General features: G+C 43.1%; 1 protein-coding gene across 5 annotated transcripts; it reads right to left on the bottom strand.

Moving 5' to 3' along the window:
* Window positions 1–1,144: 1,144 nt before the first annotated feature.
* On the bottom strand, window positions 1,145–19,263 carry casp8 (caspase 8, apoptosis-related cysteine peptidase). 5 transcript variants are annotated; one of them, XM_064993239.1, is made up of 12 exons: window positions 19,012–19,263; window positions 11,805–11,881; window positions 11,561–11,683; window positions 10,943–11,133; window positions 10,688–10,793; window positions 4,174–4,303; window positions 3,918–4,034; window positions 3,715–3,827; window positions 3,504–3,618; window positions 3,264–3,391; window positions 2,768–3,138; window positions 1,145–1,793 (listed from the first exon to the last, which is right to left on the bottom strand). In XM_064993239.1, the coding sequence occupies exons 3-12, from the start codon at window positions 11,666–11,668 to the stop codon at window positions 1,646–1,648; spliced, it is 1,527 nt and encodes a 508-aa protein (XP_064849311.1). In that variant the 5' UTR covers window positions 11,669–11,683; window positions 11,805–11,881; window positions 19,012–19,263; the 3' UTR covers window positions 1,145–1,645. The 5 variants fall into 5 exon arrangements, with proteins under 5 accessions (XP_064849311.1, XP_064849309.1, XP_064849313.1 ...); XM_064993237.1 differs by lacking the exon at window positions 11,805–11,881 and adding an exon at window positions 17,347–17,432; XM_064993241.1 differs by lacking the exon at window positions 19,012–19,263 and adding an exon at window positions 17,347–17,365.
* Between the last annotated feature and the right edge of the window lie 849 nt (window positions 19,264–20,112).

Raw genomic sequence — 20,112 nt, forward strand, 5'->3', positions numbered from 1 at the left:
CGTGTTGTCTTTACTGGGTGTTAATGTCTTCGTTGTCTGGTATGCGTGTGTCTCCTGCTCTCGAGAGGTAATGACATCCTGACCATCTTAACACAGGTCAGAGACGTGAGCCAGATGGATAACCCAGTATCTATCCCAGGATAAGAAGTCCGGGGAATACAAGCGGGCCAAGCAGATGCCCGAGCCCAAGTACATGCTGACGAAGAGGCTGCTGTTCACAGTGCCGCCCCAATGAGACAACGCCAGAGACAGAAGAGAAAGTGAGACATCTCACAGGCCATTTTTTTATGGTAGGGTAAGGCGAGCAGAGACAGTTCTTATTGGGCAGTTTCCCATTGAAGAAAATCCTGTCTGTTTCAGTGGGCGTTCTTTCTCACGTGAGCATGCCAGAGATTACCGAGGAACTGTTGGCTCACGCGGGAAAGCATGCGCACACGAGTGACAGGAACCTTGACCATTTTTTTCAATGGTAAACAGCATTTATTAGACATCTTCATTATCCACCATCTTTGACGATGCGCTATGACCCAACAACCTCAAGACCCAGAGGTCACTTCCTGTTGTCGTGGTCACTGTGGTGTTTTATGTTCTGAGCTGATCTGCTGCTTGGTGTTGAAATGAAATGTTATGTCTTGTTTTAATATTTTTTCCTTTTATAGTGGGGGGGTTCGTGCTCGTGGGAATGTTTCGTTCACGTGCTAGTCGGAAATGGGAAAATCTGAAATTTCCAATTTGCAAACTGGTGGTGAGCTAGCTAACATTGCTAATAATAAAGTTAGCTAGCTTGCTTAACATATGGTCAGACTAGCTACATTCTCCATCTTGGTAAGGTTGTAATTGTCCAACACAGATTTGTCGTCATCTTTTGGTTTAAAAAGGTAAAAAGTCAGTGGTGATACATCACAATTTGGCAACAAGATTTGAGTTTGCCACTTGGAGTGTTGGTTAAATGAAATTTCCCACTGGGAACTAGGAGCTTCCGATAGCACGTGAACGCAAATCCAGCAGATATACCAAAGGTCCAGGGGCATTGCTGCATCTCAATCAAGTAAACTGGCTAGATTTAACCAAACTAATAATGTATTTGATATGTGAAGAGTGGAAGTGGATTCTCATAGCAAGAACAAAGTAATCGATATCAACACATTGCTTAAGCTTGACTTTATTGCATGTTGTGATTTGATATTCTTTCCTAATTTTCTACAATCATGTTCTTACCTGCCTTTCATTTTAACATATTTTATACCTGGAAATAAATATTTTAATCAAAGGTTGGTTGCTGAAGTCTTATTAAATCATATTCTCCTCAGAATTAGAGACATCTTGTTGAACTTTAAAAATGTGAAACATGGCTAATAGAAAAATAGACACCCATTTTACTGATCATCTCCAGAACACATTACAGATACAGAAAACGTTCCACAATTTCCAGCATTTAATGGATGTATTAAAATCTCATGAGTTTGAAACATCTTTCAGGAAATCAGACATGCCAACCAATGTTCAACACACTGTCTTATGGGAGATGGGCCACAGTAGAGGCTGCTGTGGTAGGGTTCCTGAGAGTGACAGCTTACTGTTTAGACATGACAGCCTTTCTGAAGTGTCTCGATCCATAAGGAGGGACAAGATTTGACACTTTAAGTCAGCCAACCAGAGGTGTTTCAGAATAGGGGAGGAAGAGTTTCTTGGTGAGGGTATACTTGGGCTCGGGCATCTGTTTGGAGTCTCTATACACTCCACTGCTGACCTCACGATTCACACGCGTCAGCACCGACAGAATATCCTCCCCTCTACACAGGAAACAGGAAACACACATCACAATACATCTCACCTGTTATAGAAATGCATGTTTTTAACCTTTATTTAACTAGGCAAGTCAGTTAAGAACAAATTCTTATTTACAATGATGGTCAAACCCAGAAGACGCTAGGCCAATTGTGCGCCACCGTATGGGACTCCCAATCATGGCCGGTTGTGATACAACCTGGATTCGAACCAGCGCGTCTGTGGTGATGCCTCAAGCCCCGAGATGCAGTGACTTAGACCACCATGCAACTCGGGAGCCCAGAGATAACAACCTTGTATCTGCCATCATGGTGTCTGACTGCATGGGCAGCGTCATTGAGGCTATCTCCATTTTAAAATAGTCACATTTCTTCTTTTGATGTTTGAAAAAAAGTGGCAAGCTTATATGGCCACCTGCAGTGCTGGAGTCTTGAACCAAATCCTATGTGAAATGAATTTGTGACCACTAGATGGCGGTCATATAGCTTAAAGCCATTTAAACTAATTTGAAGAAGACAATAAGGGTCTGATCATTGGCCGATCGCTCCCAACCCGTACGAATTCCCACCCAGTTGACTATTTAAAGTGTAGTCAAAATTAAGTTTGGGCTTGCCTGGTGACATCACAAGGCAGTAAATTGGTTTATAGATCAATAACGAAGAGTTCCAAATCTGTCAATAAGAGCTAGTTTCAAGTTTCCCCCTCCCTACTCAGACCATTCCCAGACAATCTGAGCAAAATTCTGTCTTGAGAAAGTTTTCTAAAAAGCACAACAAAAAATATGAAAAACTATTACAGTAAGGTACTTAATTGTTACCCAGAAATGATTTGATATTGATATAAAAACAGCTGCATTGGGCCTTTAAAAATGGTGGAATCCCTCAATGGCAACATCCCAAAAATGGGTTATTTCTATGTAATGATCTTAATAAATCTCTATGGTTAATGCCAAACCTAACCCGCTTCCCTTCCAATTCACCTGTCCGCTCCCCACTCCAGCTGTTTGCAGAGCTCCTGGATGTAGATGGAACCTTCCTTAGTGTTTCGGAATGACTTGCACTCCTCTACTGTTGCCATACCGATCAGGAAGTCTGCATCACAGGGGATGGACTCGATGGCGCCGGCGTCTGCCTCATACCGCCCCTCTCTCTGCCTTATGGAGGGGGTGAATAGGGCCCCTTGCTGGAAGCCCTTCCCCTGGCAGGCCTGGATGAAGAACAGTTTGGGTTTGCCCATCAGAGAAGGGCACTGCTTGCTGGTGAAGGGTTGTGTGAGGGAGCGAATGGGCACCTCCCCCCCATCTGTCCCAAGCACACAACCCTTCTCCCCATGGGACAGCACACACACCACCTAGGACCAGGCACAGGGATTAGAGTAGTTCAACCTACTTTAATTAATTGGAGTCCAATTGGGCTTCAAGAGTAGAGCTACTGTACCTCCTGAAGAGACTGGAGAATTATGACCTCACTACTCACCAGAGCGTCTGCCTGTATGTGACTCCGCCCTCCAAGCTCCTCTACCGCACCCAACATGGTCTTCTCTGTCAGGTCGCCACACACTTCCACTTTAAACCCCAACTTGGAGAAGACATTATGCAGAGCCTCTACACACAGAGACAGAGAGACAGATGGGAGAATTTAACATCCAGGTTGGCCAATGGGCTTCACTGAATGAGATCAGGCTCATAATATCAACCAATGAGCAAGCATGCCTACTCTCGTCCTGCTCAGTTCCTGGTCTGTCTGTCAGACCTGAAAATCCCATGAAGTGGTAGTTATTGATGATTAAGCACGTCCCCCGAGGATTACAGGTCATGGAATAGTGCTCCATCTGTTGGGCAAACACACAGGAGTTACCACCATGGACAAAAATCAACCAAATGTTAGATTCTATGTTAGGTGTCTAAAGTGTAACCCACTGTCTAACCTCAGAGGTCTTCCAGGATGGTGTCGGTGAAGTGGTCACCTGGTCAGGCCCAGACCCAGGCTGAGCTTTCGTCATTGCATCAGAGTACAACCTTATGCGTTGCCCACGTTCACCTGTGGACAAGAACACACTTCAACTACCTGTGTGTGTGTGTGTGTGTGTGTGTGTGTGTGTGTGTGTGTGTGTGTGTGCGCGAGACATACAGTTGGGCCGTGTCTCTGATATAGACAGGCTCTGTAGTGACTGAGGGGAGCTGAGTTGCTGTTCCTGGTTGCTGATTGGCTGAACAGAGTACTCCTGCCGTGACACACTGCCCCTTGCTGAAAAACAGCAACCACATGAAACAAATAACTATATTTTAATATACTGAACTATCAAATCAGCGCAAGAGAGTGGTGTGAGAGAGAAGAGAGAACAGTGAGAGTGACTTGTACCGGCTAGCCAGGTGTCAATATGTACCTTCTCTATACTGCTGTACTGTGTGGGCCAGCTGTGTGTCACACTCCTCCAGTATCCTCTGTAGCTCATCCAGTCTGTCCTCTGTCAGCAGCTCCTGCCTCTCCATCTCACACAGCACCTCCAGAGCCGTCTATGGGGAAGAAAGAGAGAGCGAGAGAGAATGTAATTGTGTGTGTGTGCGCGCGCGTTAGGCTGCATTTACAAAAAAGCAGCCCAATTCTGATATTTTGCCCACTTATGGGCAAAAGCTGATCTGATTGGACAAAAGACCAATTAGTGGTAAAAATAAATCAGAATTGGGCTGCCTGTGTAAATGCAGCCATAGAAGGTATGGTGAGATTCCCATTTTCAGCCCGAACCCGACAGGCCTTTAACAGGCTGGGTCTGAATTTCTGAGAATTGAGTCGGTCCGGGCGGGGTTCGGGCTTGCTGCACAGCTTTTACTACTACTGCTCTCGTCGTAGCAGTAGCCACTATCGGCACCAGGATTAAAAATATTGTCTGGGTATGAGACATGTGGCCATGATTAAACATATTTTTCTGATGACTGAAACGTTTTCAAATTGTGATGCGAAAAGGCTGGAGCGCACTCAGGAGAATGATGATCTACGAGACCTAGACAAGCAGCGCATCTTAGAATCAGGAGAAGCCGACACCCTAACATATATACACCCTATGACTGCACCGCTAATGGGCCTTCCTTGTAAAACTATTGAAAGGAGACCCATAACTGATCTAAATGTTTTCCTAATCAGGCCTAGGCTTGATGCAGTTATTTCAGAATAACATGCATCCACAACATGGGGCTTTTGAGCAATTATTCAAATGATGGATGTTCAGTAGAAAATATCTTTACAGTAAAACTTCAGTTAATAGCCCAGTTTTATTTGCTTAAATCACTGAACACAACATGCACTTAGAGACAAACTTCTATTTGAGCCAGGCGTCCATTTCCTTAATGCATACAGCTTTTGCTCATTTGCTTAGATAACTGTATAATTCCAGATTTCACTTCCAGCATTTTAAACAATTCTTCAATTCCTACACTGTGTAATCATGTACACACTAGGTCACGTTTCTTTTGTCTTAGTATGCCATTTTTTTTTATATTAATATCAATAACTTTCCTTGACAGAATAATTCTCTTCTTTGACTGTGCATTTGTCAGTTCTTACTTTCGCCACTAGGTGCGGATTGGACGATTTATGGGGGTCACTGTACACCTGAAGTTGTTGACTATGTGCTTGCCAGTTAGCTAGAAGTTCTCAGCTGTTAGGAGCCAACGGCTAGCAGTTTCTTACTGGCAATAAAAACGGAGTATTAAATAATTCAGTAATGACTCAAATTATGGAAATTTAACAAATCAAACAATTCTCGTAAAACAATTAATGGTAACCTCGTAAAAAATTCATTTAGACCAGCGTTTATTTGAAACGGGTGCCGTTGCCCGGCTATTAAAAAGGGACAGGGGGCTATTTGAGACTGTGCTTAATTGAAATTATGGTGTTTGTTTAATTATTCTAGGCTCTTGTTTCATTTTCAAAATAAAATGCCTTATCGTAAAAAAAAGGCATGAATCATGCTGTGTGATGACATGAATTAATGATTGATTGAGGCCTAAGTGACAGCTATAACACAACAAGCTCGATGGTGGACAGATTAAGCAAGGCTACTTGCCTACTAGGCCTAATATTGATAAAAGTAACAGTTATTATTATAAATTCTAATAAGAGAAATAGATCAAGAAGAAAAATACAAGACCAAGAAGGAGGAGGAAGAGACGTGCTTATTCTGTGCTCAATAAAAACGGGCAACAGCAGCAAGATCTAATTTCTTAAGCTATGGATATTTTAGAAAGTCAAGATGCATTCAACGGAGAGTTCTGAGAAAATATGCTTCCTCGTCTTCCCATGCTGCTGCCGCCTCAACCACATTGTTCTCAACAGTCAATATAGCCTACTGGTGAAATGGCAACGTTATCTTTTCTAGAAATCGAGTTCAAAAACATAAATGTATTTATTTCACCTTTATTTAACCAGGTAGGCTAGTTGAGAACAAGTTCTCATTTGCAACTGCAACCTGGCCAAGATAAAGCAAAGCAGTTTGACACATACAGAGTTACACATGGAATAAACAAACATACAATCAATAATACAGTAGAAAAATCTATTGACAACATGTGCAAATGAGGTACGATAAGAGAGGTAAGGCAATACATAGGATATGGTGGCGAAGTAATTACAATATAGCAATTAAACACTAAAATGGTAGGTTGTGCAGAAGACGAACGTGCAAGTAGAGATACTGGGGTGCAAAGGAGAAAAATAAATAAATACAGTATGGGGATGAGGTAGATTGGATGGGCTATTTACAGATGAGCTATGTACAGGTGTAGTGATCTGTGAGCTGCTCTGACAGCTGGTGAGGGAGGTAAGAGTCTCCAGCTTCAGAGATTTTTGCAGTTCGTTCCAGTCATTGGCAGCAGGAAGGAGAAGCGGCCAAAGGAAGAACTGGCTTCGGGGGTGACAAGTGAGATATTCCTGCAGGAGCGTGTGCTACGGGTGGGTGCTGCTATGGTGACCAGTGAGCTGAGATAAGGCGGGGCTTTACCTAGCAGAGACTTACAGATGACCTGGAGCCAGTGGGTTTGGCGACGAGAATGAAGTGAGGGCCAGCCAATGGGAGCATACAGGTCGCAGTGGTGGGTAGTATATGGGGTTTTGGTGACAAAACGAATGGCACTGTGCTCGACTGCATCCAATTTGTTGAGTAGATTGTTGGAGGCTATTTTGTAAATGACATTGCCGAAGTCGAGGATCAGTAGGATGGTCAGATTTACAACGGTATGTTTGGCAGCATGAGTGAAGGATGCTTTGTTGCGAAATAGGAAGCCGATTCTAGATTTAATTTTGGATTGGAGATGTTTAATATGAGTCTGGAAGGAGAGTTTAGTCTAACCGGACACCTAGGTATTTGTAGTTGTCAGAACTGTCCAGAGTAGTAATGTTTCTTATCGATGGCGGTTATGATAACGTTTAGGACCTTGAGCGTGGTTGAGGTGCACCCATGACCAGCTCTGAAACCAGATTGCATAGCAGAGAAGGTACAGTCAGATTCTAAATGGTCTGTAATCTGTTTGTTAACTTGGCTTTCAAACACCTTAGAAAGGCAGGGTAGAATAGATACAGTGAGTGAAAACCTCCTTCCATCAGCAAGGGCATTGAAGATGAAGTGGCTGGGTCTTTCAGCATGACAATGATCCCAAACACACCGCCCGGGCAACGAAGGAGTGGCTTCGTAAGAAGCATTTCAAGGTCCTGGAGTGGCCTAGCCAGTCTCCAGATCTCAACCCCATAGAAAATCTTTGGAGGGAGTTGAAAGTCCGTGTTGCCCAGCAACAGCCCCAAAACATCACTGCTCTAGAGGAGATGTGCATGGAGGAATGGGCCAAAATACCAGCAACAGTGTGTGAAAACCTTGAAGACTTACAGAAAACGTTTGACCTCTCATTGCCAACAAAGGGTATATAAACTTTTGTTATTGACCAAATACTTATTTTCCACCATAATTTGCAAATAAATTCATTAAAAATCCCACAATGTGATCTTCTGGATTTATTTTCTCATTTTGTCTGTCATAGTTGAAGTGTACCTATGATGAAAATTACAGGCGTCCCTCATCTTTTTTAAGTGGGAGAACTTGCATAATTGGTGGCTGACTAAATACTTTTTTGCCCCACTGTAGGTCTGTAGCAGTTTGGGTCTAGAGTGTCTCCCCCTTTGAAGAGGGGGATGACCGCGGCAGCTTTCCAATCTATGGCAATCTCAGACGACACAAAAGAGGTTGAACAGGCTAGTATAGGAGTTGCAACAATTTCGGCAGATAATTTTAGAAAGAGGGTCCAGATTGTCTAGCCCGGCTGATTTGTAGGGGTCCAGATTTTGCAGCTCTTTCAGAACATCAGCTATCTGGATTTGGGTGAAGGAGAAGTGGGGTAGGTTAGGGCGAATTGCTGTGGGAAGCGCAGGGCTGTTGACCGGGGTAGAGGTAGCCAGCATGGCGAGCCGTAGAAAAATGCTTCTTGAAATTCTCAATTAATGTGGATTTATCAGTAGTGACAGTGTTTCCTAGCCTCAGTGCAGTGGGCAGCTGGGAGGAGGTGCTCTTATTCTCCATGGACTTTAGTGTCCCAGAAATAACTTTTTTTGAGTTTGTACTACAGGATGCAAATTTCTGTTTGAAAAAGCTAGCCTTAGCTTTCCTAACTGCCTGTGTATATTGGTTCCTAACTTCCCTGAAAAATTGCATATCACGGGGGCTATTCGATGCTAATGAAGAACGCCACAGGATGTTTTTGTGCTGGTCAAGGGCAGACAGGTCTGGAGTGAACCAAGGGCTATATCCATTCCTGGTTCTAAATTGAAAGGTGTATTTGGAGGGCGAGTTAAAGTTAGAATGATCTATGAGGGTGCCCATGTTCACAGATTTGGGGTTGTACCTGGTAGGTTCATTGATAATTTGTGTGAGATTGAGGGCAACAAGCTTAGATTGTAGGACGGCTGGGGTGTTGAGCATGTCCCAGTTTAGGTAACCTAGCAGCACGAGCTCAGAAGATAGATGGGGGGTAATCAATTCACATATGGTGTCCATGGCACAGCTGGTGCAGAGGGTGATCTATAGCAAGCGGCAACGGTGAGAGACTTGTTTCTGGAAAGGTGCATTTTTAGAAGTAGAAGCTCGAATTGTTTTGGTACAGACCTGGATAGTAAGACCGATCTCTGCAGTAGAGTGAAACGCCGCCCCCTTTGGCAGTTCTATCTTGGTGGAAAATGTTATAGTTAGGGATGGAAATTTCCGGGTTTTTGGTGGTTTTCCTAAGCCAGGATTCAGACACGGCTTAGACATTGGCAGAATGTGCTAAAGCAAACTTAGGGAGTAGGCTTCTAATGTTAACATGCATGAAACCAAGGCTTTTACGGTTACAGAAGTCAACAAAAGAGAGCACCTGGGGAGAAGGAGTGGAGCTAGGCACTGCAGGTCCTGGATTAACCTCTACATCACCAGAGGAACAGAGGAGAAGTAGGATAAGGGTACGGCTAAAGGCTATAAGAACTGGCCGCCTACACGTTCGGAACAGAGCGTAAAAGGAGCAGGTTTCTGGGCACGATAGCATAGATTCAAGGCATAATGTACAGACAAAGGTATGGTAGGAAGAGAGTACATTGGAGGTAAACCTAGGCATTGAGTAATGATGAGAGAGATAGTCTCTAGAGACGTTTAAACCAGGTGATGTCATCGCATATGTGGGAGGTGGAACAACATGGTTAGTTAAGGCATATTGAGCAGGGCTAGAGGCTCTACAGTGAAATAAGACAGTAATCACTAACCAGGACAGAAATGGATAAGGCATATTGATATTAGGGAGAGGCATGCGCAGCCAAGTGAATCGGATGGGTCCAGTGAGTGGTTGGGCTGGCTGGGGACACGGCGATTCCGACAGTTAGCAGGCCGGGGCTAGCGAGTTAGCAGAAGGGCCTTAGAGGGATGCCGTGATGGGGGAAAAGTCTGTTTTTACTTCATCGTGCGGTGACGTCGATAGACCAGTCATGGAATTAGTCGGGTTCCAAGTAGCAGAGGGGTCCAAGTCCAATTGGCAAAATGGGTATAGTGGTATAGCTAACAGTCCAATATGCTCTAGATAGCTAGCAGGCCACGGTTAGCAGAATGGGCCTTCAGGGGAAGTCGTGCCTGAGGGGCTTGTTGGAATCCTCGTGCAGATTATGTCAGTATTCCAGTCGTGAAGGATCGGCAGGGTTTCGTGCCCCGTACCACGGTAGTAGAAGGGGTCCAGATATTGCAGCCGAGGAGTGGGCTTCAGGAGTAGCCCAGGAGCCCTCGCCGGGAGATGGGCATAGCATGGGCTAGCTCCAGGCTAATTGGTGCTTGCTCCTGGACGGAAACCTTAGCCAGGAGTAGTCAACCCGGGTTGCGGTTAGCTAGCTGCGATGGTCCAGATGAAAAGGTTCAGAGTTTGCGGTAGGAATTCGGGGATATGGAGAGAAAAATAGGTCCGGTATGCTCTGGTTTGAAATGCGTTGTACGAACTGGCAAGAGCTTTCCGAGCTAAAGGTTAGCTGATGACTGCTAGCAGTGGTTAGCTGATGACCGCTAGCAGTGGTTAGCTGACTGATAGCTGGTAGCTAGTCAGTTAAGGAATTCCAGTTCCAGAAAAAAAAAAAAAGAAAAAAAAAAGACCCACACCACATTGGGTGAGGCGGGTCGCAGGAGAGTATTTTGAAGTAGAGGTTTAGGAATAATATTAAAAAGAATGCGAAGAAAAATATTTTTTTAAAGATATGTACATGGGACAAGACAAAGACGTCTGACTGCTACGCCATCTTGGATTCATTCCATGTATGTGATGTTGGACTCGGGTAGGGCTCGGGCTAGGTCGGACCGAGCTCAAATTTTCTAGTGTGCATTTGCAAATGAGTGTGCATGCAGGTGTTCTCACAGTGCAGGGATCCAGTCGTCCTCTGGGCAGTTTGTCACTCAGCAAAAACTTCATCTTAGTGAGATTCTCCTTAGTTACATCTTCTGAGACCTTATACAACATCCTCCTGAGAGAGAGAGAGAGAGAGAGAGAGAGAGACGTAATGCAACCAGTGAATTACCAGAATGTCCAGCTGTTCAGTGTTGCTGTGCTATGTGGTGGGAATGCAGACAGACACACACACACAACCACCCCCCCCCCCCCCTCTGTGCTCACCTGTACTGTGAGAGGGCAGGGCATGAGTCTGTCTGGGTGTGGGCCGTTTGCTCCGGCTGTCTGCTGTCGGTCTCCAGGAGGCGGTGAAGGTCCAGTCGACCAATGACAGAGAGAAGTTGGGACAGGAAGTAGTAGTCCTTCAGCAGGCTTTTCTCCTGCAGCCTCAGGAACAGGTCACGCCCATCCGCCACCTGGAGCCAGCCCACAAAGGATTAGACGGTGTTGCGTTCCAATTCTCTACACTTGCTTTCACTGATATAAAAGGAATGGACTGATGGGAAATATAATGATAGGAAACTACAGCCATGGACCACTTTTAAAACAAGCGTTTAAATTAAAGCTTTAATTAAAACATGCTCTGGGGATACAATGTACATTGTGTTTTTTACATTTTTTATACCCAAATTCAATTCAAATGTATGGTATTGGTTACACCTTTCACCAGTTTCCATTTGGCACTTGTAACATCTGAAAGGATTGCATAGCAATATGGCATAAACGCCATAGTGCGCTATCCTAACCACAATCCTAATATACATCATCCAATCACTTCAAAGGAGGTTAGTATTGGCCATTCATCTCGATCTTAGCCCTCTGTATGTGGTCCCTATACCTCACCGTCTCCAGGCGTTTCCTATTGAGCACATCTCTGCACAGGAAGCACAGGGCAGCCACCTCAGAGGAGTCCAGCTCCTCATCGATATGAGACAGCAGGCACAGGTCCATCACACACTGGATCCCCTGGGTGACAGGATGAGAAACCCACAGGCCACAGTCAACAGTGTAGGATGTATGAATGAAGGAGAGGTGAGCTCATTTGGTTTTATAAATAGGATGTCAACATGTGTTTTTCCATCATTACCTGATTAGGTTTTTCCTAGTCATAGATATTTTACCAGGCAAGTTGACCGATAACAGATTGTAATTTACAGCAACCACCTGGGGAATAGTTACAGGGGGAAGAAACAGAAGAATGAGCCAATAGGAAGCTGGGGATGATTAGGTGGCCACTATGGTATGAGGGCCAGATTAGAAATTTGGCCAGGACACCGGTGTTAACACCTTTACTCTTACGATAAGTGCCACCGAATCGTTAGTTACCACAGATAGTCAGGACACCCATTTACATCCCATCCGAAAGATGGCATCCTACACTGGGCAATGTCCCCAATCACTGTACTGGGGCATTATGCTCTCCTTACATGCCGACCAGACTGCACGCGTGTCTGCGTGCGTCATTGCACGCATGTTGATTTTGTCTCCCCACACCAGATGCGATCAGGACATGCAGGTTGAAATAAAGTCTGAACTAATTATATTCATTTGAGGGCAGTCCGAAAAGTATGAAACATTTATGACAATTTAGCTAGTGAGCTTGCTGTTGCTAGCTAATTTGTCCTGGGATATAAACATTGGAATTGTTATTTTACCTGAAATGCACAAGATCCTCTACTCAGTTCCATCTTTCAATCACCCACGTGGCTATATGCGCCTAAAAACCAATGAGGAGATTTGAGAGGCAGGACTTGCAGCGCGTTGAGCATCACAAATAGAACCAAGATCTATTTTAGCGCCCAGCTACACAGACACTCACGAGCAGTGTGGGTACAATGATTGAATAACATGTGTAGTCAAGGACTACACACTTTCTGGTAAGTTTTGATTACAATACTGGGTGGGGTGAATATATTTTATATGACATACATTCGTTTTCGTTAACTAGTAAATAGTGGGTTTAAATTATTTCTAACTTGTTAACAATTTCTGCTAGTTAGTTTTTGCTTCCATGTGGGTTTTAGCTTGCTTGAGCCTGCTAACTGAGGAGTATTAATTCACCTGTTTCCATACATGTTTCATGATAAACATTTAACTTACAAAGGAGTTGTTTAATCTAACTGCTTAACTATTTTTTTTACCCATTTTTTTTCTTATCTACAGGAAAATGCCACGGGCACTACCTGATGTGTGGAGACATTTCACTGCAGCTAACGTACAAGGAAAAGCAGCATACATTTGCAAATACTGTGCCAAATCATATGTGAAGAATGCAACAAAGATGCAGAATCATCTGGCCAAGTGCATAAAGTTCCATCAACGCTCAACCTCTGAAAAAAGTCCCTCTACTTCTATTCGAGGTGAAAATGATGAATCAGACACCTTATCGATAGCAACAGCTCATGGTCCTCCTGGAATCAGAAGTTTTTTTGACTCAATTGCAGAACATAGTCCGAGAAATGCTGCTGAATTTCTTGCTCGAGCTGTGTATGCAACTGGTTCACCTCTGATGCTCACAGGCAACGTGTATTGGAAGAGATTTCTGAATGTTCTTCGCCCAGCATACACCCCTCCAACCAGACATGCTTTATCTACTCATTTGCTGGATGCAGAGTTCAAGTGAAGGCCAAGCACATCATAGAGAAAGCAGACTGTGTTGCAATCATCTCTGATGGGAGGTTGAATGTTCACAGAAAAGGAATAATTGACTACATCAACCCCACCCCTCAACCAGTATTCTACAAGAGCACAGACACAAGGGACAACAGACACACTGGTGTCTACATTGCAGATGAGCTGAAGGCAGCCATCAATGACCTTGGACCACAGGAGGTATTTGCACTGGTGACAGACAATGCTGCGAACATGAACGCTGTCTAAAGTGGAGGAGTTCTACCCTCACATCACACCCATTACATGTGCTGCTCATGCATGGAATCTGCTCCTCAAGGACATCATGCCCCATCAAGAGGATCCTCCTGTGTGATGTATTTTGGGAGAGCGTGGTAAGCAGCCTGAAACTCCTGAAAGCTATAGTAGTATTAGCCATTGCATGGATTGAGACAATTCTCTCCAGTCTGATGTTCAGACTCCCGTCTGGATTACTGCAACTCGCTGTTGGCTGGGCTCCCTGCCTGTGACATTAAACCCCTACAACTCATCCAGAACGCCGCAGCCCGTCTGGTGTTCAACCTTCCCAAGTTCTCTCACGTCACCCCGCTCCTCCGCTCTCTCCACTGGCTTCCAGTTGAAGCTCGCATCCGCTACAAGACCATGGTGCTTGCCTACGGAGCTGTGAGGGGAACGGCACCGCAGTACCTCCAGGCTCTGATCAGGCCCTACACCCAAACAAGGGCACTGCGTTCATCCACCTCTGGCCTACTCGCCTCCCTACCACTGAGGAAGTACAGTTCCCGCTCAGCCCAGTCAAAACTGTTCGCTGCTCTGGCCCCCCAATGGTGGAACAAACTCCCTCACGACGCCAGGACAGCGGAGTCAATCACCACCTTCCGGAGACACCTGAAACCCCACCTCTTCAAGGAATACCTGGGATAGGATAAAGTAATCCTTCTCACCCCCCTTAAATGATTTAGATGCACTATTGTAAAGTGGCTGTTCCACTGGATGTCATAAGGTGAATTCACCAATTTGTAAGTCGCTCTGGATAAGAGCGTCTGCCAAATGACCTAAATGTTGCAGATGTAAGCGAAGAATTCTGCCTGAAGCCCATCCACGCCACAGCGTACATGTTGAACCCCAAGTCTGCTGGCAAGAGCATCCTGTCTGGTACAGAGATCAACAATGGTGTCATCACTACCGTGTCTCGCGACCTTGGCCTGGATGAGGGCAAGGCTCTTGGCAGTCTTGTGAAGTACACTTCCAAGCAAGGGCATTGGGAGGGAGCTGTAATATGGCAGGCGTGCCATATCTCATCAGTCACCTGTGGAAGGTACTTTCTGTATGAGGCTCTTTCCCGTTGTCGGTCATCCTCCAAATCCCACCAACATCAGCCGCCTCAGAGCACAACTGGTCCTTGTTTGGGAACACACACACCAAAGCACGCAATAGGCTGACCAATACAAGGGTTGAAAAATGGTGGCCACCCGGGCAAATTTGCGGCTTTTTGAGCCTGACAACGAGCCATCCACAACCAGGCTGGAAAGTGACAGTGAAGATGAGGCCTCAGAGTCTGATGTTCAAGAGGTGGACATTTAGGAGGTCCATAGAGAAGACATGGAAGCCTGAGAGGAAGACAACCAAAGCTTTAGTTTCTAGACTATCATTTTGTTGAAAACGTTTTTTTTTTATTAAACTGAAATTGCAACCAACTTTCTATGGCCTCTATTTTGGAGATTATTTCGTTTTCAAATAACCAAAAGTGAGTGGTTGTAATCTGTACAAAGGGAAAAAGGCCATTCTTGAACACGAGGTGAGACATTCTTACTACTATTTGTACATGTGTCTTTCAGCCTCAACAGGAGTGGCAACAAAGTGGCAAGGTTCCAGCTAGCAGCAGGATATTATGCTAGCAGTAAAGATGCAGATTTTTTCCCCTTCAAAATAAGAGTCCCTATGCAAAGAAATGCTCAACTTCGGGAATATTTATTTTTAGCACTCTAGTGCAGTACAACTGTTTTTCACAGCATTGCCATCACCTTTGAAAAAGAATAATGGATTATTTGACATAAAATATTACAAATAAAACTATTATTTCTACCAGCATTTCTTTTGAAAGTTTACACAAATGCTGGTATGTTGAAAACTAGTGTCCAAAGTGAACAAATGAACTCAAGCTGACGGACAATGTCAAATGTGATATAGAGAAACATCGGAGTGAGTTGGGTGCGTAATTACGCAGGTACTTTCAGATGACAAACAACTGGATTCGTTATCTCTTTCATGCCCTTCCGCCAGTCCACTTACAGATTTCTGGATTGGGCTGCGCTCAGAGTATCCTGCCTTGGCACATGGCGCTGTTAAAAGACACTGATGCCCTTTGCAACCATGTACCTATGTGAGAGTGGATTCTCGGCCCTCACTAGCATGAAAACTAAATACAGGCACAGACTGTGGAAAATGATTTAAGACTGAGACTCTCTAATACAACCCAACATTGCAGAGTTATGTGCATCCTTTCAAGCACACCCTTCTCATTAACCTGTGGTGAGTTATTCACAATTTTTGATGAACAAATAAAAAGTTTTATATGTAAGATGGCTAAATAAACAGCAAAATTACTGATTATTAATATATTATTATTTGTGCCCTGGTCCTATAAGAGCTCTTTGTCACCTCCCACAAGGCAGGTTGTGACAAAAACTCACACGCATTCTGATGTTTAATAAATCTATCGTATAGTGTGTGTGTCAGGCTTACAATGATGGCAAAAAACAACATTTGAGAGTGCGCTGACCCTGATGCTAGAGGGGATACGCAGCTTGACGTTGAATGTTTGAAGGAGTAGCAGACTATAAAAAGTTTGAGAACCATTGGTGAACACTATATTTACAGAAATACACTTAATAAAATACATGGTATTATTACTCAATCGTCCTAAAATCGGTCTCTTGTGTTGGGCAACGGGTTGAATACAGAGTGCTGGTGACAACTTACTCCACCCACTGCAATGCAATACACTGTATATGGGATACTTATTGGTTTGTGGGGGGAAAATATCAAATAATCTTCACCTCCCTTAGTAGGGTCTCTAATAACTAGATATGTAAAGTTGGTACTGTGTTGTACATATCCTGCAGCAGTTCATTCTCCACCCCTCCAATACAATACACTGTACATGAGATAAATATTGGGTTGTAGAGAGAAAATTATTCTACCTTTCTCAGCTAAAGTGGGGTGGGAAATACTCTGTTGGGTCTCTAATAAACAAATGTGTAGTTTTGGAGGGGGATTGTGTTATGCATATTAGTGAGTGATGGGGGGGGGGGGGGGGCATTACAGTTACATATCTGGATATTATATTTGACAATATGTATTGTTTCAACAATATTATTTTTGCGCTGGTTGGCTGACCCTGTTCTTTTGGGTGTCAGGGAGAGTAAAGTACTGATACCCCTTCCACTGCCGTACATGGGCTACATGAACCATTAAAGTCCAAAAGTCAAACCTTTTCATTGTGACCAAGCTGGGTTTAAGAAAATATTTGGAAGGCTATGCATAGCTGGGGTGAACCTACAGCAACATGATTTTACTGGGATTTTATTTGTTAGGCCAAAGTGATTGACCTGTCAAGGCTGCCCTCAGGCTGATTTAAATATGTAAAGGTGCAGCCAGCACATCCCCATTAGATTCATCTAGGACAGATTCATGTCAGTCCATCATTGTCTTTGAAGCAGTTCTCAACCAATCACCAATCCATTAGGGCAAGGTAAGAGTACATGAACGTCTAGTATGGAATGGCATTTTGTTTCACACTGGAAGCAAACAGGTTAAGCACATTTATTTGACGATGTTTTGTTTTTCTGTCTGATATTCAATACAGCAATAGTAAATGATTGTATTGTTTTGAAATTAAAGTAACATGCAGAACTAAATGACAGACTGCGTAATAACCAGACGTTTGACAAAGCCCCCCTGAAAAACAGAATATTTGATTAGTATAAAGACCTTACATCAGGGATCATCAACTAGATTCAGCAGCGGGATGATTTTCTTCTTGAGGGGATGTTCGGGAACAGAATTACAAATCATTCGTGGACTGCAAGAAGCCCAAAACAGATATAATATTTAACTAAAACAATTTCAAACCTTGTTCACAAATGTATACGATCACGTGTCTCTCGATTATGCATGGAAATACTTCAGAACAGATTTCGCCAATTAAGTCGCTCTGGATAAGAGCGTCTGCTAAATGACTTAAATGTAATGTAAATGTAATTAAAATCATTTGGTAGCTAATTTCCTTGTGTTTTTATAGTTATGTACAATGATAAAATTCAACAACAAAAAAAGCTCAGAAAACTTGGGGGCTAAATAAAGCCACCCGGGGGCCAAATTCAGCAGCCAGTTTGGGAACCCTGCCGTACGTAAAGTTATGCTGTGGTTTTTTTACAGGCCCTACTTTATTTGACCTTTATTTAACCAGGCAAGTGAGTTAAGAACAAATTCTTATTTTCAATGACAGCCTAGGAATAGTGGGTGAACTGCCTTGTTCAGTGGCAGAACAGATATGTACCTTGTCAGCTAGGGGATTCAATCTTGCAACCTTTCGGTTACTAGTCCAATGCTCTAAACTCAAGGATACGCTGCCGCCCCACAACTTAGTTGTGGCCAATGGAATGGGTGGAGTATAAAGTGCTCCTGGCCCTGACTTACAGGACGGAAATCGAGTCGGAGCAGGCGAGTTTGATAAGGACCGTACAAAGGACCGAAGTCAGCTTTAACAAAGTTATGTTTTCATGTCTTAAAAAATGTTTTACTTTTGTTGAATCATTTATACACATTTTAAAAATGGCTTTTACAGATTTTGATGTTTTACATGAAAAAGTAATTTTATTTATGGTTGTTTTTACTGGTTTTAACAACATGTACTTTTTAACAATTTAAATGTAATATTCAAATGCTGTTTTTTTTTTATGTGTATAAAGGCTGTAAATATATAAATGAACAGGAAATGTGACAAAACTTTTTCAAAAACAAATAAAGTGCTCCTGGGTAATTATGACACATTCACTTGATGTCAGAAACGTGAGTTTCCCACTTGGGAAGTATCAGAATCAAACAATAGGAAGATTTACGCAAATAACTTACATTAATTTGACATGAAGTGAACGTGGCATTAGACCACAGTCCCCCATGAAATAACACCATCTGTAGATTCTACAGACCCAACTGAGTATTTCCCACCCCACTTAGGCAGAGACAGGTAGAACATTAGCCATTGGTTAAAATTCTACATCTTTTTTTATTTTTATTTTTTTTATTTTTAAAAATCAGCTAATGTCCCTACAGGAGGCCTTTTGCCTTTTGGTAGGCAGTCATTGTAAATATGAATTTGTTCTTAAGTGACTTGCCTAGCTAAATAAAAGGTTAAATAAAAACAAATAAAGTGTTGGAATGTGAGCTTTTATTTAGAAAGTTCCCCGATTAGCATAAAAAGCGAGGTCATCATTTGTGCTGCTGGCAGAATAGTTTCTGTACTTTTGAAATTGTAAATACTATGCAAAAAATGTCTACACCATGTTAAATAAAATCAACTAATTAAACAGTAATACAGCACTTGACTGTTGTCATGGATAGGAACTTAAAATAAACTTTAAAAGGCAGACACAACTCACCTTGGGTCGGCTGGGCGAGTATTTCCCGCCGGCTTCTTCTACTAACGAAACTACGTAGTCAGTTAATGAGACGCCAATGAGATAAAACACGACTAAATAAAGAGAACAGCCAATTCACTGAACTGTACGCAAAATGTATACCTTTTTTTAAATTTATTTTTTTAATACCACTGCCACCGCACTCTTCGAGCTGTCCTGTTTTCTTTCGGTTTGACTTCTTCTCCAGGGTTTTATCATTTGAGTCAGGAAGTAGGTCATGACAATGGGCGTGGTTGTACAGTAACATGACGCATGGAATAAAATGCTCAAAAATCTCGTCATCCCTTTTCTGGTTACAGAGACAGATAATTATAGGGCCTTTGGTGTAGTATGTACAGTTGAAGTCGGAAGTTTACATACACTCAGGCTGGAGTCATTAAAACTTGTTTTTCAACCAATCCATTTCTTGTTAACAAACTATAGTTTTGGCAAGTCGGTTAGGACATCTACTTTGTGCATGACACAAGTAATTTTTTCCAACAATTGTATACAGACAGATTATTTCACTTAAAATCCCCTGTATCACAATTCCAGTAGGTCGACATACACTAACTTGACTGTGCCTTGAAACAGATTGGAAAATTCCAGAAAATTATGTCATGACTTTAGAAGCTTCTGATAGGCTAATTGACATCATTTGAGTCAATTGGAGGTGTACCTGTGGATGTATTTCAAGGCCGACCTTCAAACTCAGTGCCTCTTTGCTTGACATCATGGGAAAAACAAAAGAAATCAGCCAAGACCTCAGAAAAAATTGTAGACCTCCACAAGTCTGGTTCATCCTTGGAAGCAATTTCCAAACGCCTGAAGGTACCACGTTCATCTGTTTAAACAATAGTATGCAAGTATAAACACAATGGGACCTCACAGCCATCTTACCGCTTAGGAACGATATGCGTTCTGTCTCCTAGAGATGAAGATACTTTCGTGCGAAAAGTGCAAATCAATCCCAAAACAACAGCAAAGGGCCTTGTGAAGATGCTGGAGGAAACAGGTACAAAAGTATCTATATCCACAGTAAAAAGTGTCCTATATTGACATAACGTGAAAGGCCGCTCAGCA

This window comes from Oncorhynchus masou, chromosome 17 (assembly GCF_036934945.1).
Source record: "Oncorhynchus masou masou isolate Uvic2021 chromosome 17, UVic_Omas_1.1, whole genome shotgun sequence".
Lineage (NCBI taxonomy): Eukaryota > Metazoa > Chordata > Actinopteri > Salmoniformes > Salmonidae > Oncorhynchus > Oncorhynchus masou.

What these genes read in the sequence shown, in the direction of transcription:
- casp8 (XM_064993237.1), bottom strand. An exon ending in CCTGCCCTCTCACAGTACAG is followed by an intron (nt 10,794 to 10,942) that starts GTGAGCACAGAG and finishes TCTCTCTCTCAG; the next exon opens with GAGGATGTTGTATAAGGTCT. An exon ending in ACATACAGGCAGACGCTCTG is followed by an intron (nt 3,139 to 3,263) that starts GTGAGTAGTGAG and finishes GCCTGGTCCTAG; the next exon opens with GTGGTGTGTGTGCTGTCCCA.